The following is a 22,659-nucleotide window of genomic DNA, read 5'->3' on the forward strand; positions in this document are numbered from 1 at the left end:
AAGTAATTATCAGCCTGACTGAACTGAGCTTGGAATTCTCTTTTCTAAATTCCATTGTCTCAGAGGCAACAATATAAACTTGAAAGAGGGAAACCACGGGAGAAGTAAAAGTTTAGGGACAGGATTTCTGGGTTTTTTTAACTTAATATATAGAATAGCTTTAGACTTCAAAGAAAACTTTATTTTTAAAAAGAGAAGGCAAAATTGCCTTTATAAAAACAATACAAATTTTATGATTCTTTCCTCCCAGTTTTGATTCAACTAGAAATAAAAATTTGGCCAAAATAATTTTAGATTTATGCAAGCCATTATTCATTTTAAAAATCTATTTATATTCATTTAGAAATGGGATACAAAATAAAAATCAGTTCCTGTAGCTGTGATCAGTTTCAGTTACACTTACCTCAAATTGTTTGTTTTTAACTCTTAGAACAAAGTGGCACCCAAAATGTTACATGCCAATTTAATTTGAAAGAAAAAGTTGAGGAGAGTAGGATGTGTGAAGCACTTTTCTGATCTTCCTTTTTCATTTGTTATTTTTCCTAAAGAATGTAAACATTTAGTCTTTCTTTTATGCATTTTAGAAAGCTAGAAATTCTTAAACTGATTCGACTGTTGAGTTTTTTTGTTTTTATTTTCCCTTGAAAAAAATTTTAAATGGTATTTCTGAAGACAGTGAGCAGCGTGCCAAACAAAAGTTCTACCTTTGACCTATGATTTTTGGGAAGGAAATCACTAATCTTTTATCATATAGCCTGGAAATTTTTAAAAAATATTTTCACTCTCTATGCCAGGATTGTTTTGATGTGTTTGGTAAACCCTAAAGTGATTTTAAAATATGGGCAGCTATTAGCATTACTTGTATTGTGACTGTATAACTGATTGTAATCAAACAGAACTGGTTATTGGATATTAATGTGAAATGCGAGGGAAAAAGAGAGGCAAAGAGGAGAGGGGGGAAGATAGCAGAAAAATGGAGAAAGAGACGAAGGGAAGGAGGAGAAGGAAAGGAAGAAAGAAGAAAAGAGAAAAAGAAAGAGAGAAGGAGAGTTTTCTGAAAGATTACAATAAAATACCTGAAATTTCTAGCTCAAAATTTAGTGTCCCAAAGGGATGCAAAAAAGAGTCATTCTTTCTTACATGTAATTATATCCCTGGGTTCCTATTCTTGTATCTATAAAACCTTGGTCCAAAGTGAAGTGTAGGATCTCTTGGGGTCCTGAATTGTTTGTTTGTTTGTTGCCATGTTACATGTGTATTTTTTAAAGAGTAAGGGAACCATATGATTAAATCCTTTTGTTATGAATACACACACACACACATACACACTTCATTTCAGAAATATTTTACCCCTAACCCATTATTATCTCTAACCAAATTAAAGGAACACCGGGCGATGTATTTAGGGAAGAGGTCACCACCTCAGTACTCAGCTCAGTGCAGCATCTGAAGCCCTGCAAATATACAACTGTACAAACTGTGATTTCCAGCATGCCGAAAGGAAATGGAAGACTGAGCTATTGGATTTTTAAAGCAAATGAATAAGTAATCTCATCTGCTAGGATACCTGAGAAGTCATCAGCAATGATTAAACAAGAAAAACTGCCTTTTAGTACGCCACAAATGGCTCAGGCCTAGTTCCAGGTAAGTATCTTAGACTGGCAGATGGAACAAAATCAGCTCTGAGGCAACCAAAAGTGGAAGTGATTTCCTTTATAAGGTGCCTTTCATTAGAAATCAGTGGTGAAGTATAGAAAGCTTTCCAAAATTTTCTAAATGAAACTACCTTCTTCTATCGCCTCTCCCCAGGAGAAACACACTTGCACTTGGTCCATCTTCTAGGGCTATTATGGTTGACTCTATAAGTAAGAAATTAATTCAAAAAGGGGAATATTTTGTGCTTCCAAAACATTCCTCTGGCATCTGGAGACCTCTAGTTGCTTATTAATATGGCATCTCTCCTCTTGACTACCCTTTGGGAATAGCACAGCTCACCAGGTATAAATAATAAAAACTTTGTTAATATATATATGGCTTCATAGTTCCAAAATAGGACAGTATAAATACATGGGCAATGAAATTTCAGAAACTCACCAAGGCACGGACAAAGCAACTGAGAACATGAAATATTTGTCTATCAGTTGGTGTAGTTTTATTTCAAATGTACTGTTGATCTCTTCCATCCAAATTATATAGATCCACTTTCTATTTTCAATAAAAAACAGTGCAATCCTTCCATTCTATCCCATCTTCTCCAGCTAATGCCCCCTTTGTCATCCCCAATCTCATTGATCTTTAATCACTCCATCTAGTAGCTATTTCCTTACTCTCTTCTAATATGTCTATGTCTTCCCACCCCCCACCCCAAAATCCTCATTTAATCAATTCATCTATGCTATGTGTCTTCCATTATCTCTCCTCCCTTTTTTTGGATAAACTTGAGACCACCAGTAATATGTGCTTACACTTCCTTTCCTTTCACTCAAATTAACTCTGACTTCTGAAGTCATCATTTAACTGAAACGACTTTCTCCTAAGCTACCAATGATCTCTTAATTGCCGAATCTAATGGTCCTTTCTTGGACCTCATCCTTCTTGACCTCTCTGCAGCATTTGACATTTGTCATTCGCCCTGTTCTCCTTCATACTCTTTCCTTTCTGGGTTTTCAGGACACTGATTTCTCCTGATTCTACCTGTTGGACAGTTTCTCAGTTCCCTGTGATGAATCCTTACATAGGTCGCAAGTGCTGTGCTAACGATGGGTGTGCCCCAAGACTCTACTCTGGGCCCTTGCCTATTCTCACTCTATCCTATTTTGCTTAATGATCTCATCAGTTCCCATGTATTATCTTTATGCAGATGATTATTGGATCTACTTGTCCAGTCTTAATCTCTCTCTCAATTTGTAGTCTCACATTTCCAACTATCAATTAGATATTTTGAAATGAATGTCATATAGGCATCTTAAAATCAACACGTCCAAAATGAAGCCCTTATCTTTCTCCTCCAAACCCTCTCCTCTTCCTGACTTCCCATTTACTGTGAAAGGATACAACTATCATCCCAATCACTCAGACTTGTATCTTAAATGTAATGTTTAATTCCTCAAGGGAAGGGGTGATATCTTTCTGTAGTCCATAAGATACTTACCAGTATGGACACTAAATGAAATAGTGAAGAAAGAAGAATCTGAGAGAAAGCATTTGCTCACATAATCAAGTGACATATTTGACCTTAAAACAACAAAGTCCAACTTTCTACTTAGGAATTGGGACTACTTTCCCAACTTATGAATTAGTTTGGCTCTCTGCTTCTCCTTTTCCCTGTAAATAAGATTAACCCTAATCACTCTATGCGTCATTTGCAATTCATAAAATACCTGTGATAAGACTTAGAAAGAAAGTTAAAGCTACCTTAATTACTATCATGAAGCTACTGAATTTTCTGGGTAGCTTAATAATCCAGGATGATTTGTACTACTATGTAAGACCAAAGGTTGATCATGTACATTTCTGAAACTGAAACAGGAAGGCCTCAGACAGGAAAAGGACCTTCAAGAATTGTGGGCTGCAAAATTCTGATCTGTAACAGAAGGTAACTAAGTCAGAGATTTAAGCATGATCAATTTATTAGGGAGACCAGTAATCCCTAAGAAATTGGATCCAAGACCTTCAAGTTAAGCCTCCCTCAGTTCATGGGAGTTCTAGTTCTTCCTAGTTCTTCCTAGGCCTTGGGAGATCACTTAAAATACAATGAGGCAATACAGTTGCATGATTAGTCATTTTAAGTGAGGAAATTTCTATGACTTTCTAAAGGAGAGCGAAGCCGGGGAACTTCTATGATTGGCTGAGAGAGAAATCCATCAACCATCAATTCATCCTTGTAAGCAGTCCCTTAGGACTTTCCACAAGTCACAAGGCTTTGTCAGTAATATTTTGGAGCTTTCCACAATGTGTAAGAACGTTTTGAAAAGGTGATGTCAGAGGGAAACTGGTTTTTCAAATAAAGTTCACTCCTAAGACTCATAGGAGTAGGGGAGAGTGGTAGTACCAATACAGCAAATTCTTAATACCACTTAATATAAATTCTAATAACAGGTCTAACTAATACAGTATAAGTCTATCCTATAAATAAGTCAGAAGTAATATTATCATTAATACATGGTAGTTTTATTTATTGTAACTTACATAACCCTTATTCCTACAGTATTAACTAAATCAAATTTAACTCTTCTACTTAATTCACTAATATAATCACTGATATCCATTAAATCACAATAAATTGAGTAAACACTGATTAAATTGAGTAGGGGCATCAAAGTTATTTTCACAATAGCCCCCTTCAATCCTTAAAAGTCCTGTCTTTTATTGATCACCAAGGTCAAAGAACACAAAGACAGCATGAGGTATGAGGGTGACAACCCAGGGGGAAAGGGAACAACGTTAACATACTGATTAAGTGTCAATGATTAGGTTTGGTTAAATACTCTGAAACATATCCGTATAAAAAATGATGCTCACTGCACAGCACACTAGATCATGAATGACAGGAGTCAGGTATCTTCTAAGGAAGAGGATTTGGCAGGCTTTATAGATGGGGCATGAAGGATTTTGGTCTAAGTCAGTATCATGCTTCTTTGCGTTTCATAGAATAAGCTGTGAGTATATTCTTCAGTATTCAAGGAAGCAGCTGAGAAGGTTCTTGCGCACAAAAGTGTCATTTTGGTGGTGGGATGCAGCATTCTTATAGACTATGCAGACCAGCATGGACTTGTGCTGAGAGTCATGGAAACAAGGAATCCATCCTAAAGGCTGAAGCAGCAAAGGGGATGAGCTATGTATCCTTCAAGGATCAGAAAGTCCATGAGTTGATAAAGTCAAAGTAAAGGTGGAAGCAGATGGATCCGAGGTATGATGCAACTCCAGCATTGCTTGTGCATATGAAGGAGGAGACACAAAAGAGTGAGATGCATAGCTAAGGGTATAAGTATCAGGTGTATCTGGAACCGCCTGTGAAGGTAAAGATTCAGGCAAGTGAAAAGCTGGAAATGCTGGTGCTGATATGAGTGGTCAGTGAGGAGCAGGAGGTAGAGGTGGCTAGGGGCCAGGCTCCAAAGGAGAATGTGACGGCAGACAAAAGGCAGTGATGGGCTATCTTCCTTATGTTCGGGCAATCATTTATGAGCAAGTTTGTGTCGATGGGCAAGACACTTGGCAATCAAGAGGTGTTTGTATAACCCAAAATACTTGCCTGTGAGATAGCATTTGTTCATGTGACATGCTGCACAATTTAGGGTGATAGTGCAGTCATTACTTTTTCTGCACCTTAGACTGTTCTCTTTCTTTGCTACAGTTTTGAAAAATACCCAGCACTGTCACAACACAGGCCCCTATAGTGATACCTGTAAGCAAACCCACTACAGACCATAAAGAAAGACTAAAAATTGGGGGGTGGGGGGGAAGAGTTTCATTGGTGCAAAGTGAGATGGGCCCAGTGTTGAAGAAGAAACATTAACCCATTGGGTTGAAAATCCAGGAGTGTGATATGTTAGGCAAGACAAGGGAAAGGAGAAACACAAGCGAATCAGGAGGGGTGGTGAATAAAGTGAAGGCAGGACTTTCGTCCTCCTTTGGGTCAGATTCAAGTGACTGGAACAGATGGTCAGGGCCAGCCATAATCAAGTCCTATAAAGATGAGAGTCAGCAAGGAAAACCTATTTTTAGATTCTTCATAGATCTGTAGAGTTGTCATAGTAAAGGGAAAACCTATGATATTAAGGTCAGTCTTAGAGGAACCTCTACTAGCTCACTGTCACTACTGGTGTATCTGTGGGTAGCTCATCTGTGAGCACTTAGATTTGCCAGCATGAAGGGTCATTCCCAAATGAAGGCACTTATTTAAGCGGCATGCTGGACAATGACTCCTAGAGCAGTCATTACTTTGGAAACCACGGAATCGACTTGTCCTCAGCGTATAGTGGTCAAAAAAAGTAGCACAGGATGAACAGGCAAAAATCCCATAGTGATGACTGGCAGGAGAGACTCCACACACCAGACAGGCCCTGGGGTGATATTTTGATGGTGATGTAGAAGGGACTGTAGTCATGGAATTCTCATGAATACTCTTCTTTTTTTCTCTCAAAGTACGCTGGCACACTCTGTCATGGCCAAGAGGCTTCAAGTATTGTTGGGCCTTGTTGGTAGATGGATGTGGAGGTTCAGGAGAAGAAAAGGTAGGTGTTGCAGAAACAAACCAATTTCGTTGTATGTCTTGGATTGGTAGACGGACTTCGAAGAATGAAGTACTCATCGAGCTAGGATAATCAAACAGCCAGAGATTAAAACTGATAAGAAAGCATTGTCTATCATACGTGCAACTAGAGTAAAGGAGTAGCAAGTTGGAGTAGGGATCAGTAAAGAAAATATCAAATTCTTTCCTTGTTCCAAAGTTTGTACTACCATTTGTGCTAAGGCATCAGTCTGATTTTGAAGGGAACTAATCATGGATAAGATGAACTAAGTAATCAGTTTGATTTGTGGGAGGGTCATTAGATTTCCCTAGAGTCTCAGTTAATCTCCCTGTCTCGAATGATAGCATGGTAGCAGTCTTGATGGATGTAGAGGTCCCCCTGCCTGAACATGGTATTGCTTAATCAGTTTCTTCAGATCTGTAGGATTAGTTCCCCTAGTCTTCTTACCCCTTTTTCTCATACCTAATTGATAACATTATTGGTTTTTTGGTTTTTTGTTGTTATTTGTATTTATTTTTTCAATTTTTATTTTTAACACAGTTCATATTACACAAAACAATTGCAACTTTTGGTCAGGTGATACTTCTTTTAAAGCATTTACAATACAGAGTACAAAGAATTTGTTTTTAACATTAACCAACTGAAACACAAATAATAATTATGTATGCTGACCTCACAAGCACTTCACCTAATTGTCCCCACACTATTACTAAGAATTAAAGGACCCTTATTGTTGTTGGTCTAAAGTCCTAAGCCTAATAGTTTAATTATAGACTTAACCTCGGATGTTCCCCTACCAACAATCTATATTTTAATAGATCTGGTATTAAGCTTACAAACCTTTTGACTATAGGAAATTGCCACTAAGAGTAGGGACGTTGCAGGGACACAATATCTCCCCAACTTCATGTCAATTCCAGGCAGGAGTAGATTGTCCACTTGCATTCAGTCAGGCTTAGGGTCTGCCAGGTGTCAGTGGGGAGATTGAGTCAGGAGAATTCTGCCTCAGCCCAGGCTGAACAGCCACTCTCCCACCCTTTCCATGAGATCACCTTTTGCATTTCATACCAGCATCTCACAGGCTTACTGGCATCATGGATTGGAGGCTCAGACCACCTTTCTTGCTATCCATACCTGGAGTTAGACTCAGAAGAGCAGTCAATTAATAGTCCCATAGAATCTTAAAATTGCAAGTTCTGATAACCAGGTTTCAGATATGAGTATAATTTCACATTGGCTAAGGAACATCTTTTGAGGCAAGTCTGAAGTGGCTTACGTGCCTTTCTATACCTGTTCTAGTTCCTGATTAAATAGCAATCATAAAATCAAATTTACCATTAAAACCTTTACCTCTTACATCAATGCCAAATTTTACCTGAGGTTACCTACCTATAGGAAACTTAGGCTAAAATTCTTTTCCCCAAACTAAAGATGTCTCTGATTTTGTCTCAGTAATTAATTCAGTCAACTGTTTTTATACTAATTGCTTTTACATCACTTTGTAACGTGTCCAATTTTTCTCCCCATCTTTCCCCTCCCCCCACCTCCTAATACCTTGCATTCTGATTACTCCTTCCCTCAATGTACCTTCCCTTCTATCACACCCCACCCTTCCCTTATCCCCATCTTCTCTCTTTTCTTGTAGGGCAAGATAAATTTCTACACCCCATTAGCTGTGTTTCTTACTTCCCAGTTATATGCAACAATAATTCTTATATTTGTTTCTAATACTTTGAATTCCAAGTTCTCACCCTCCCTCCCTCCCTACTCATCCTCCCTGAGAAGGCAAGCAATTCAATATAGACTAAACATGTGTCGTTTTGCAAAAGACTTCCATAAAAATCATGTTGTGTAATATTAACCATATTGCCCTCCATCCTACCCTATTTCCCCTTATTTTTTTATTCCCACATTTAACCTTGTCCATTCCCAAAAGCCCCTATTTCCAGTTACTTCCTTCTCCCATTTGCCCTCCCTTCTATCATTCTCCTCACTCCACTTGTCACCTCTTCCCCTACTTTCCTGTAGGGTAAGATAGATTCTCATACCAAATTTAGTGAGCATGTTATTCCCTCCTTAAGCCATATGTGAAGAGAGTAAGCTTCACTTTTCCCCTCTCACCTCCTCCCTTTTCTCCTCCATTAAATGAGATTTTTCTTATCTCTTTTATGAGATGAGCCTGCCCCATTCCCTTTCTCTCTTTCTCCTCCCAGTATTTTCCTCCCTCACCCCTTAATTTTTATTTTATTTTTTTATGGATATCATCTCTTCTGATTCAACTCAACCTGTCCTCTGTCTATGTGTGTGTGTGTGTGTGTGTGTGTGTGTGTTCGTGTGTGTACAATCCCTCCACCTACCCAAATATTGAGAAAAGTCTGGAGTTATAAATATTATATTTCCATTTAGGAATGTAAACAGTTCAATTTTAGTAAGTCCCTTATGATTTCTCTTTCTTGTTTACCTTCTCATGCTTCTCTTGATTCTTGTGTTTGAAAGTTAAATTTTCTATTCAGCTCTGGTCTTTCCATCAAGAATTCTTGAAAATCCTCTATTTCATGGAATGACCATTTTTCCCCCTTAAGTATTATACTCAGTTTTGTTGGGTGGGTGATTCTTGGTTTTAATCTCAGTTCCTTTGACTTCTAGAATATCCTACTCCAAGCCCTTTGATCCCTTAATGTTGAAACTACCAGATCCTGCGTTATCCTGATTGTATTTCTACAATACTCAAATTATTTCTTTCTAGATCCTTGCACCTTGACCTGGGAACTCTGAAACTTGGCCACAGTATTCTAGGAGTTTCTCTCTTCAGGTCTCTTTCAGGAGGTGATTGGTGGATTCTTTCAATATTTATTTTGTCCTCTGGTTCTAGAATATCAGAACAGTTTTCCTTGGTAATTTCATGGGAGATGATGTCTAGGCTCTTTTTTTGATCATGGCTTTCAGGTAGTCCCATAATTTTTAAATTGTCTCTCCTGTATCTATTTTCCAGGTCAGTTGTTTTTCCAATGAGATGTTTCACATTATCTTCTATTTTTTTCAAACTTTTGGTTTTGTTTTTTAACTGCTTGGTTTATCTAATAGTCATTATATTCCCTGAATTCAATTCTCTCTTTTAAAGGACTATTTTGTTCAGTGAGCTTTTGAACCTTCTCCTCCATTTGGCTAATTCTGCTTTTCAAAGCCTCCCTCTCCTCATTGGCTTTTTGGACCTTCTTTTCCAATTGAGTTAGCCTCTTTTTAAAGGTGTTATTTTCCTCAGCATTTTTTTGGTTCTCCTTTAGCAAGCTGCAAACTCACTTTTCAATCTCTTCTATTGCCTGAGTCTAGTTTAAGTTCACTTTGGAGGCCCTGGAGGCAGGGGCCTTGACTTCCTGTGACAGTATGCCTTGTTCTTCCTCATCTGAAAGGATGGGAAGAGACACCTATTCACCAAGAAAGTAACCTTCTATGGTCTTATTTTTTTTCCCTTTTTTGGGCATTTTCCCAGCCAGTTACTTGACTTTTGAATCCTTTGTCAAGAGGAGGGTCCTATTACCCCTCTTCTCCCTATTACTGTGATCAAGGCTGAGATTGGACTCAGCTGCTCGATTCCCTTGGGGCTTTGGGTGGGGGCGGAGCCATCACTGAGGGCTGAGGTTTAGATCAGCTGCTCCCTACCTCGATAGGCTTTAAGCTGAGCTGCTTGGACTATGGACCCAGGTTGCTTCCCGGCCACTGTAGCTGCCTGCAGCCTACGGCTTGCTGGAGGAACCCTGTACCCCTCTCACCCTTCTGGGAAAGCCCTCCCACACTGACCTTTGGAGCTTTCTTTGTTGCTTGTGGGTTGAGGTATCAGGAACCTTCCCTGCTGGGAACTCTGCCCTGGAGGTCTGTTCAGGTCCTGTTCCTCCCTGTACTGAGTGGCCAGGGCTGGGGCTCCGCTCTGCTCAGTGTCCCGTGAGATAGACCTTTCCTGTTGGCTTTCCAGGTTACCTTTGGCTGGAAACCTCTTTCCCTCTTGTTTGGTGGCTTCTACTGCTCTAGAATTTGTTGATAGTCATTTTTTACAGGTATGTTGTGGGCTGTGGAGGAAGCACTAGCATATATGCATCTTTCTACTCCACCATCTTGGCTTGCCATCTCATAACATTTTTGTAAGCAACATGCTACATAATTCTTTTTTGATTATGCTCAGTGATGATGCAATTACCATTTAGGAAGGTGCTTCTTCATTACAACTTTGGTAAAGAACATTTTATAGCATTTATTAATAAAAGCTCCATAATGATACCCAAAAGAAAAACCTCCACAAACATCATAGAAAAGTTCAAGAGAAAGGAAGAGGTAACTGCAAAAGCAATATAGTGACACTCAGGGTAGACTACAGCATAGGCCAGCTCCTGTGAGTCAGATATTGGAGAAGTACACAATAGTGGAGAGATGGACAGATGGGTGTCACCTGTAAAGTGAGAAGTATCCATAGTTAGAAGTGTGTCTTGACAGGGCAATTGATGGAGGGTTGGAGAAGAGTTCCTACCACTAAGAACAAAGTGAAATGCAGAATTTAACATGGGCACCAACAATTGGTCAGATACAAGAAGTCATTCACTACTTCTTTCAGAACACACAAACTGTAAAAGATTAAAGAATGGATCAGTTCATTAATTTATGCCTGAACCAGTGAAAAAATAAATTGTACTCCATTTTAAGAAAGAAACTACATTTCCTTCTTTAGAAGAGCCAGGTTTCTTTCCGAGCCTCGAGAAGTCATACCAACTCAATAATGCTGGTTAAGGTGGCAAGCTGGACAATCTCACCTGATGGAGTTGACTATTTCAATTATTGGTTAAAGTCTTACAAGATTGACTTCTTTTGTATCTTCTTGAGGTTTGTTTTCCAAAGACAAGACCCTTAAAATAATCTTTGTTAGCTTTGTCTCCACAAACCACACAATGATCATGTTGAGACAATCCAAAGTCCTCATGCATGGACTTGGAAAGGACCAACAGTTAGGTGAGGCAATCCAGTTAAGTGTGAGAAAGACAAAGCATCCTGTAGGCCCATGAGCCCCAAACTCACAGAAGACATGACTTCTACCATATTTTTCTGAAATTCAGACAGCCAAGACTTTCCACAAACTGCAAGCACAGTAGACAAGTCAATAACAAATAGTAAATAGAATCTTTGAAGATAAATAAAATAATAATAATTAGAGTTGCTAGTCAAATTTTGTGACCAATCTTGAGGTCAGTTTAGACACACATGTAGTATAGCCAGAACAGAATGATAATGTGCAGGTCATTACAGCCCTTCTGAAAATAAAGGAAAGGATTCCACCACCGTGGAAGAGAAGAGATCTAAGAAAGTCAGGATGATGGATCCCACTAATTCTCATCACCTGAAGTTACATGGATTTCATGTGCTGTTCGTTGAGTATCATTCAAAGTTCTTTGAAACTCATGAACATTCATGAAATCATGACCAGAGTGATTGCTTTTGGAACCACAGGATTGGTTAATAATGTCAAAGTCTCCCCTTTGTGCAGCAGTCAGAATATTCAGTGCCATTTGATTTTCTGCAGTCATATAAGCCACAGAGCCCATTTCTGCCTGTAAGCCAAAGAGGGCTGTTGTGGTGTGTTGAATGGCTGCAGATATATCTTGAACAAGTCTATGAAGTTCTGCAGACAATTTCCTGACAGAATCTAACACTGTAGTCATTCTCAGATTAGAAATCTGAATTCACAAAAAGCAATAACATACACTGGGCTTCACTACAGGATTACTCTAACCTGACCGTATTGTGTTTCTTTTAGATCCCCATGTTTCAGGTAGTTCTTATTTCTACTAATCTCATAAAATTATAACACTCACAGGTGAAATTAGATAGGTTAATCCACAAGTTCTATACCATCCTGGTGTAAGAGAAGAGAAAACAACTCTAGCACAAAACAAAAAACTAGCCAGAGATTACCAACCCCCATGATAACTCAGCAATCCTTGTGGTACCATTAGTAAAATCCTGAGAAGTGTAGGAGACCATAGCAAAGGAAAGACTTGTGGAAGGGTCATTATTTCCATTAAAATGTCAAATTAAAACAAAGGAAGATACATTATTAACATCTGGAATGGTGAAATAAAAATTATACCTTACTGAGTTTCCTATGTTAGCTTTGGTATTTTCTTCAGTTTTATTTTTGTTAACATAGAGAGAAAAGTTTGATAAAATTTGGGCCATGGCTAACAGAGGAAGCCTAGATTTAAAGCTTACTTGGGTCACATTATGATGTGATAAGATGTGAAATTTGACCTGGAAATATACGAGGTGCTTGATTTTCACAGAGATCGGGGTGGCCCATTTAGTTGACTTCCAAGAACTACTATTTACAGTACATCAAGCAAATACAAAAGGTGCAAATCACCCAAAAAAAGAAAGATTACTGCCTGTTACTTGTGACATGACCTCACTTACATTAAGGCAAAGCTAACAAATTCACCGACAAATCCAATCTTTCTGTGTCCCTGTAGCCTTAGCATGATATAATTTATGACCTATCTGGCTATGCATACGAACAAGAAAATTATTCAAAACCCATTCATTCTTAGAGAAAGCAACAGCTTCCATTAATGACTATGAAGATTTCCCCACATTAGTATAATTGGTCCAAGAACGTTTTCCTGTTTCAGACCTAGAGTTTAACCACCAAATAATTCCTATCTTATTACAGCTATTGTTCTAGGTGGAGTTGAGGGTTTTAAGTCTTTTTTTGTACCAGCACAGATAAGGCTCCCAGCATTATTTGGGGAGATATGAATAATAGTCAAAAAGACTGTGTTCTGACCATCAACTTCTTGCTTTCTCCTTAGTACAGAGCTGGCTTCTTTGTGACTAAGACAGATAGTATTCAAATCAAATGTATGTTGCAAGTCATCCTTTAGGGTAGGTAGATACTTATCATCCCCAAGGATAAAAGGCAGCAATAAACAGGTCAAGAACATAGCAAGGGTTACACTGCCACACAGCTTTGCCATCTTTTTTCACCTTTGGTGGACTCCATTGAGCAGGGTTTAAGTTCTTCCAGATTTTTATACTTTCCAACTGTAACTGTAACTCATGCCCAAAAGTGTTTCAAGAGTTATCAGATTCTGATTTTTCTATTTTGCTGTTACTTTTATCTTTCTCTACACATTCCTCTGTCTCATTTTCAAAATACATCTCTTCCATTATGGGACAGTATTCATTTATTTGGTTACAGTTGGTAAGAACTATGTTGGATCATATCCATCCTTGGAACATGTGGTTCTCACTTGGGTCAGAAACATCATCATCATCCCAACTAGAAAGCATTGATAACAATAACAAATTCCCAATGATGTTAGTACAATGATAAACAGTGACACTGAAATTCCTCCCCCCAGAGCAGAATATACAGTCTGTCCAGATACCATGAGAAGGACAAGGCAAAAGTTATGTCATTGCCTTTCCCAACTGTTGAGAGAGTGGTGATGGGACCAGTCACTGGACTAGAAAGAATCTCATGGAAGACTGAGGGTATAAAGTATACTGTAGAACTGCTGGGAGTTGTATTGATGGGGAGTTATCCAAAGGAACACATTCCTTCAAAAAAGACTGATTCATGGAAGCATTCCAAGATAGAGGGGGAATGTGATAAGGGTCCAGATACAGAGTGAGTTTCAGAATAGATTGGGAGTGTGTAGATCTAAAAGACAGAGGTCCAGGAGGCATGGGACCAGTTCCACTAGAGGAAGAAGACTTGTTGCCTGTCATACACAAAGTATACCCTTCCGGGAGATAATGGCATTTCCAAGAGAAGCATCCTGTGATTCTGGCAGAAACTGCAGGAGCATTTTCACTCTCAGTCTGATTGCCAGGAATACTGCCAAGGACCCCATTTTCCATTTGCCAACTTGCCATATTAGGTTCACATGTACAGCTTCCACCTCTCTGACTTGGTTTGAAATTAGAAGACTGGGTATTGGAGCAAAGGATAGGTATTGCTGTAAAAATCAAGACAAAGACATATAGGGGAATATGGTCTAGTCTTTGCATGATCTTTCTCATTCCTCACATCGTAACAACAATCAGCACAAATGTTGGAATTACTAAAAAGTAAAAAATCTCCAGTCATTTGAAGGGAAAAGGGGGGCTGCTTTAGCATTAGGTGCACAAGCCTTTGTCCCCTCCCTTTCACAGCGCAAACAAAACCTGGAGAAGGAGTGTCCCAATGGAAAATGCTAGATAGTAACATCAAAAGTGAAAGTACTCTATGAGGAACACCTCCTGTGGTTTCAGATACTGTCTCAGTCAGTCAAAGAAGCAAAAAACTAAGCAGAACAGATAAAATAAAAAATAAAAACCCACACCCTTATAGGAAATGGTGTTTTGTTCCTGTCTTTGAAACGTCTTATTATGATTAGCAAAAGCTTCAGGAAGAGCCTAAGATGGCTCTTTTTAATTTATGGAATAAAACAAGAATTTTCATAACATTGTACAATAAAAAAGATGCTTATATGTGAAACTGCAAATCTGCTATGCACACGTTGTTATTCCTTTCAAATATACAACAAAATTATCATGTAAATTCCTTTTTTTCCTTTTTTCTTCACTACTTTCCCCTACCCATTAGACACAAATTGATGTGTGTGCATGTGTATGTGTATGTAAAATTATTCTATATTTTATTTATTAGGTCTTTCTCTGGATACAGATAAATCATTTTTCCAATACCCTTTATAGTTAATTTGGATATTTTCAATAGTCAAAATAACTTATTCACTCAAAGTCATTCTTAAAACAATATTGCTGTTAGTGTATACAGTGTTTTCTGGGTTCTGCTCATTTTGCTCTCCGTTATTTTGTGCAAGTCTTTCCATGTTTTTCTAACATCACTAAACTCATCATTTCTTACAGCATTGTAGTATTCCATCACAATCATATACCACAACTTTTTCAGTCATTCCCTAATTGGCAGGCATCCTTGCAATTTCCAATCCTTTGCCACCACAAAGAGAGCTGCTCTAAATATTTTAGAACATATAGATTCTTTTCCTTTTTCCCTAATCATCTTTGGAAACAGACCTAGTAGTATTTCTGGATCAAAGGGTATAAGCAGTTTAATGACTCTTTGGGCATAATTACAGATTCCAGATTGCTCTCCAAAAGGGTTGGATCAGTTCACAGTTCACAGTTCCGCCAACAGTGAAATATTGTCCCAATTTTCCCACATCCCCTCTGACATTTGTTGCTTTCCCTTTCAATCATTTTAGCCAATCTAGTAGGTGTAAAATGATATCTTGTGGCTGTTTTAATTTGCATTTATCTAATCAACAAACTGCAGTAGTAGACCATTCTGAGCGTTCATATTGGTCTGATCAGCCACAGTCAGACACTGTAATTTGATTCTAACATAGTGATACATTTTTGATCCTCTTTGAGAGTGAAAGATAACAACAACCAATAGTTGTCTTTATATCTAGGACATGTATCCACTTTGACCTTATCTTGGTAAATGGTGTAAGATATTGGTCTATGGATGGCACAGATTTTATGTATGAACAATGAGTCCATGAGTCCTTTGCTCCAACCTTGATGACAGTGAGAGCAGTCAGTAGAACTTGGAATGGACTTTCCTAAGCAGGCTGAGTCCCATTAGTTCACTTAAAGTTCTTCACATAGACATTTTTGCCAGGAAGTAAATCATGCAGTGAAAAGTCCAAAGATCCAGTTTGTACTACAGCTCATGAAACACGAAGCTCTTTCCTTTAATTCTGTAGTTTTCATATATAGGAAGCCCTCCCACAGAGCAATAATGATTTCACCAGGGAAAAAGGCTTTGCACATATAGGAAGGTGACCAAAAAAAAATTCACAAAGGAAAATATGTCTTGGTCTGCTATGCAGATAGAACAAAGCCAAAGGGAAAACATGGCAGGCCATTACAAGTGGGTCTCAAAGCACAATTTGCCAATCATAGTCTTCAGTCTGTAATTCATACTTTCCACTTGACCAAAACTTTGAGGATGATATGGGGTGTGAAACTTAGGAGTGACACTAAAATTAGAAAGAGAACAGAATCTGTCAAATGAGACCTGTCAGAGTCCATGCAGGCAGGTAGATCACACCTGGCTACAATTTCTTTAATAAGTATTTTGATAAATACTTTTCTGTGGCTTTAGAACTAGGGAATGCTTCAACCTACTGAGTAAGTTGGTCAATGAAGACAAGACAGTATGTGTAATGACCTGCCTTGGGCATATTAACAAAATCAATATGTAAGTGTTCAAAGGAAGTGAAGCTAAAGGCTGTAGCTCAAAAGGTAGGCTGACTGAAAGCTAGGCAAATTGGACAAGTGACTGTTAAGCAAGCTGCTACTGGGATGATGCCTTGAGCACCCATCCTATGCCTAATTGAATTTGTTATCCCTTATGTGTCATAATGGCCCCCTTCTAAATGAAAGGCATACTTGGTGAAAATTCTGGGGGAGGAGTGACTAACCTTCCTCAGTTATCCAAACCTCAGAGACCTATTTAGCTTTGTGGTGCTATTTCCACTTTTCACTCTCAGCATCACTGTAGGGAACATCGCAGAACACAATTTGCTTCTCCCCAAATGACTCGAAATTGTTTGCATTCGCTTGATATTAGAATCATTGGAAAAAAGAGAGGGATCAGTTGACAATGGTGAGATATTGAGATGAAAGACATGAAAGAAACTCTGCAGTGGCATCGACCCAGGCATTCCCATAAGAGACAAAGTCAGTTCCATTGATGTGGGCAGAACAATGAACAAACACCATGGCTTTGGGTAGTTAAATGGCAGAGAGAATATCTTTAATAAAGTCTGCATTAGCAAAAATCTTAACAAAGGCAAGAATTCAGATTGTAACCACAATATCCTTACATGACAAACATCAAAAGCATAGCAAGAGTCAATGTAAATGGTCTCTGGTCAACACTCTGGTCAGCAGCAAGGTGACAGGCGTGAGTAAGGACAATGAGCTCAGAAGCCCGGGCACTCAGGTTAGACAGCACTGACACAGCCCAAAGTGTATCATGGTCAGAGACCACAGAGGCTTCAGTGTACTGCTCACCATCTTTCATAAAAGAAGAGTCATCAGTATGAAAAATAAAGTCTGGGTTCTTAAGAGGCACATCCATAAAGTCATTACGAGTCTCCGCCAAGTCAATAACTGAGGTGCAGTCATGTTCATCAGAGATAGGCAGATCAGGGAGCAGTGTTGCAGAATTGAGAACAGAACATTATAAAGTGACATTCTCTTTCCCTAGCAGTTATCTCACACCCCCACTTGCCTCTAGTCAAAAAAGGCTTGGGTACAGTAGCACAGAAATAAAGCTTTGATTTATAGGGAGCATTGTACTTTTAAGGGGCATCCTAGGACAAGATCACATGCTTTCTTCAGTAAGAGGACAGTAGCTGCCACTGACCACAGGCAAGGTGGAGTGTCTAAGGCTATATCACCCAGTTCAGCTGAATAGTAAGTCACATGGCACAGTGTGGGTTCTAGTGGTTGAGTGAGGACCCCGGAAGTCACTCCCTTCCATTCATGTACTGTAATATGGGAGTCCTTGGGCAGAAGCAAATACTGCTGCTTTTTTAAGGTTGGTCAAGGCAGCAAAGCATTTAGGATCAAGAAGCAAAGGTTCAATAATCTGGTTTTTAATCAAAGCAACAAAAGATTTAGTAAACTCACAAACGAATGGGATTTACTACATACAATATCCTTCTGATCCATGGTTGGCACATCCCTACTTCTTAGTCTTTGGAACAGATAATTGTTGAAAAGCCTGTATACATTTTTTTTTGGAAAATAGAATGTGTCCCAGCAGACAAGACAAATCCAAGATACTCTGCCTCCAAGATACTCTACCTCTGGTTGATACCATCAAACTTTCGATCTGGAGACCTTACGATCTCTTTGATGAAGCTGAAGAAGGAAAAGATAGCTGTCCTTTTTGACAAGATCTCAATAGTGGGTGATGCCAGCAGAAGGCAATCAACATATTGGACTAGGAATATCGAAGGTAGTTTTTGCTGCAAAATTTAGGAGAACAAAGGTAGACTTCAGAAATCCCCTTGAAACAAACGAGTCCACTGTTGATTGTTCCAGGTGAAGGCAAACAGGTATTGGGATTCTGGATAAATAGGAATGCCAAAAAAATATGCAGAGCACAAATCTATCACAGTAAAGCAGGTCACCTCACAAGAAATAGAAGAAACAGTGTGGCAGAGTTAGGTACCACAGAGTGCCTAGGCATTAAGTAAATATTAACATCATATAATTCTTACACAAAATGATAAACAGTTCTAACATCCAGACCTGGTTTAGGATTCTCAACTAGTAACATAGAAGTATTACAGATAGATTTGTAAGCCAGTAATAGGTGCAATATTTTCAATAACTTCTCTAGATAAAGGGTATTAAGGTACAGACAATGGTTGATTTCCTTTAGCAGTTATAGTAACTGGGACAGCTGACTTCAAGAGTCCTACATCGGAGGATGGGTAGCCCATAAGAAGTTAGGAGTATCAAGAGGGATAAAGGAGTCTTCTCCACTATGGATGTGAGGATAAATCAGGAACAATGAAGGGGCTTCTTCATCAAAACAATCATTGGTTAGGTCTACCAATACAGATGACAAAGAAATTGGGTCATCTGGTTGATGTTGAGTCAAAATATTATTAGGAAGACATGAGATAATGGTTTCTAGTTTGCACAGATCTTGCCCCAACAAAAGAGCTGGTACTCACTGAAAAGGAGCCTACAGTAACCTCTTGTGGGGATAGGATAGATACCTGTTGGGGATGTCCCTCAGTTTTTACTCTGTCTATGGTTCTGACAGGGGGGCAAATAGAAGTTGGCATTTTTCTTAAGGCTGAATAAGAGTTATAGTTCCTATGAGACTTTCATAAAAAGGTACCATCAATCTTAAAGGCAATCTGGGGTCCCCTAGTCCAAGGAGAAGCAAAGATGGGATTCCTTAACTCCTGTGCCTTCTACATCTTCAGGCCATAGTCAGAGGTTATAATTCCATCTGGGGAGGTGTAATTGGCTTAATGTGAATATTGCCCCAGTACCTCTCTGTTGTATGGAGTCACTCTTGCCAGTTATCATTACAAGATTTTTACTTGCTCATTCTGTGCTATTTTTTTAAGGATGTCAAATTTGAATGTGTTGATTGGGTACATGGTACTTGCCTCTCCCACACTTTCATGCTAGAGGATTTCCTGGCAGCTGTCTAAATCCTCTCAATTTGCTCCCGGGCCTTACAAACTCATTGTCATCTGGTGGACCCCAGTCTATTATCGTCCCGTCCTTGAGGTCCGGTCAAGGTACTGTGGAATCTTAGTTCTCCCTGTTCTCATTTTTTCCCTTATACAGTTCTGAGTAATATGTCCCTTTTTATGGCAATTAAAGCATTCTTGTATTTCACTCTCAGGTTGTGGAGCATAGAATGGGCTTGTGACCTGAGTTGGGGTCAAGATAGATTGGGTTTTTAACTTGGGCTTCTCCTTTCTAGCACCCACTGTGTTTCTTCCTTCATAAACATATTAGGCAATGGGCTTTAGTTCACCTCTATTTTTCTCATGTCAACCAGGACAGTGCTTGTGGAAGTACTATTGATTTGTTGACAAAGGTGGCATTAGTGATCTTTGCATCCTAGGAGTTAAAAGGATCTAACCCAATGAAAGACTTGGCACTTTTGCAAAACCTGTTATAGAAGCACATGAAGGGAGAGGGTCTCATCTTCTTGGATGGTCTCCTGAAACTCACTCTAGTTGAATGGGTATATAGCACACTGAACTGTAGAATATATGGCTTGAACCGGCAGGGTATAGTGTATTGGGTTATTAGGGTCCCAATTTGGATCTGGTAAAAGTCAGTTAGGAAGACTCCCTGGACTTGCTGGAACATTTCTCCTTGGAACTCTATTAGCTGCTTCTTTTTCCTGGGGAGAGCATGATTTCCTTTAAGTCAGTTACTTAGAATTATAACCTCTAAATTATATATGCAGGATCTTAATCAAATTTATGGGTATCTTTCCTTCAAATATAGTGGTCAGAAGGGCTGAGAGTGATGTTTCTAACAGGAGAGCTCCAGTCTGATAAACCTTTTCCACAAGAGGGAAAATGCCAGTCTGTTCTTCATTTGTAGGGAGGAAGAGACTAAGATGGTGGTGCAGAAGGAGAATGAAGAGGAAACAAAGGATCAGGTAAAGTAGGAGGAAGACTGGAGAGTTGGTTGGAAGATGAGAACTCAGAGCTTTCCAGCAATACCAGTAATTCATTTGGTCTATGTGAGGTTTAGGAGATTGTCAAGAAAATACCTTAACTTTCTAAGTACGGTCAAAAGTTCCAAATACTGACCAAAACAAATCACCTGAATCCTTGGTATTTCAGACCATGCCTGACATAGCCTATCAGCTCTTTTCTTTGTCATACCCAGTTAGATTGGGGGTTGGGGTTGAGTTTAGCCTTATCCCATGATGCAAGGATTTACCCAAGGAAGACTGTAGGAATGCTCATGCATTATTCTATCTCTTCCTGGGCATCCTTAGTGAAGTATTCCTCACTGGAAGTCTCCTAAAAGAATTTCTCCATGAACACTTCCTTTAGAAATTCCCAAAGTTCCTAATCTGCTTATGAAGACATTCCCAAAATGTCTGAGGATCATTCAGTGTAGGTCCTTTCTCATAGGGATATTCTCTTACAGAATTTCTCTGAGAACTCCCTCATTAGAAATGCCTTAAGACCCTAATTAGCTTAAGACCCTAATTACCCCAAGGTAAAAAATGTTCAGCAGTCCAGAAATTGGGTTTTAATATAATTCTCCAACTTTTTTTTAATAAGTCTTTAGGGGCTTCATCTCTGGGAATTCTTAGTGAAAATCCAAATCTCCCTTCTAAAGGCAACACCCTTCCAGGAGTTAGGAGTCCCAGTCTGAAGTCACATGGTCCTACCTCCTTTGGTCTCTACTCCTGCTGATCTAATGGGTGTGGTAACCACAATCCCTTCCTGACCAGAGGATTGCTCTGTGGATGCAGAGATACCTCAAAAAGTCTAATTACAGATTTGGTGTTTGGTTCATTAGGTTTAAGCAAGTCCCCAGCTGGCCTTAAAAGGTGTTCCCTGCCAAGGAGAGGAGTCACATGGTTCAGCTTGATCCCTTGACCCTTGCTTTCTTCCATGGCTGAAGTGTGGCTGTCTCTGGAGCCTAGTCACAGGCTCAGTCCTTGCTTATGGATCTAGAGGAAACCCACAGGTAGACTTAACAGGTAGTCCCTGTTGAAGGCTCACACTATTCTAGTTGGCAGCCCCTGCTTTCGCCACTGTAATCACAGCTGTCCACAGCTGCTACCAACCTTAGCACCTGAGCACATCAGTTCATAGTTAGGGAGCCTCCCTAGGGCACACCAAGTTTCCCCCACTTGTTGAGATGCCAACCAGCAGGTTAAGTCCTAGTGCTGAAGATCAGTTTATGACTAAGAGCTATAGTGTAGTGCTTTCTTTTATACAGAGATCCAGAGACCAGTTCCACAATGACTGACAGGTTTAGATAATCAATAATGGCCATTTAAAATAAAGTTTCCATTCAAAACCCCAGTTTGCGCTCAAAAATTCTAAAAGAGAAGCAAAAAGACAAAAAGAAAGGTCTAAAGAAAAACTGGCTAGCTTCCCAAGATTTCCATAATTGGCCAGTCAGTTGACAGAAAAGGGAAATGATCCTCATATTGCAAAATTATCCTAGGACTTCCTTTTTGAGCCCCTTTTTCAAAGAGAGAAGTGCTGGGGGGGTTGGTAAATCAAGTTGGTGAGCACTTTAAATTTTAAGGCATTTTTCAAGTTAGCTTTCAATTTTTCCTAATTTTAAAATTTGCCTATGGCCTTTCTATCTGAACCTATCTACAACAGAAATACCAAATTTAATTTGGAAATAATTGTTAGTCTCTTTGTCAAGCCTAATTAAGGAACCCTTTCAAAATGAACATAAAAAATACCACTGTGTAGTAAATTGGGAAAGAATTTTTACAGCTAAGCTCGGGGATAAAGGCCTCATTTCTAGAATATATAGAGAACTGACTCATATGTATCATCATACAAGTCATTCCCCAATTGATAAATGGTCAAAGGATATGAACAGGCAATTTTCAGAGGAAGAAATTAAAGATATCTATAATCATATGAAAAAATGCTCTAAATTACTATTAATTAGAGAGAGGCAAATCAAAACAACTCTGAGGTACCACATCACACCTATAAGATTGGCAAACATGACAGAACAAGAAAATGATAAATGCTGGAGAGGATGTGGGAGAGTTGGAACACTAATTCATTGTTGGTGGAGCTGTGAGCGCATCCAACCATTCTGGAGAGCAATTTGGAACTAT

The 22,659-nt window shown here is 39.0% G+C and overlaps 1 protein-coding gene across 6 annotated transcripts in view; it reads right to left on the minus strand.

The window, feature by feature from the left end:
• Window positions 1-22,659, minus strand: part of TTLL7 (tubulin tyrosine ligase like 7) — a 233,682-nt gene that overhangs the window by 11,578 nt on the left and 199,445 nt on the right. For 5 of the 6 annotated variants that reach the window (XM_072648847.1, XM_072648848.1, XM_072648850.1 and 2 more), the window contains exon 21: window positions 4,202-6,314. The exons of the other annotated variant lie outside the window; for it this stretch is intronic. In XM_072648847.1, coding sequence (XP_072504948.1) covers window positions 5,816-6,314 — 499 coding nt within the window. In that variant the 3' untranslated portion in view covers window positions 4,202-5,815. Of the gene's footprint in view, window positions 1-4,201; window positions 6,315-22,659 lie in introns of those variants that run through there. 6 annotated transcript variants of the gene reach the window in all.

This window comes from Notamacropus eugenii, chromosome 2 (genome assembly GCF_028372415.1).
Source record: "Notamacropus eugenii isolate mMacEug1 chromosome 2, mMacEug1.pri_v2, whole genome shotgun sequence".
NCBI lineage: Eukaryota > Metazoa > Chordata > Mammalia > Diprotodontia > Macropodidae > Notamacropus > Notamacropus eugenii.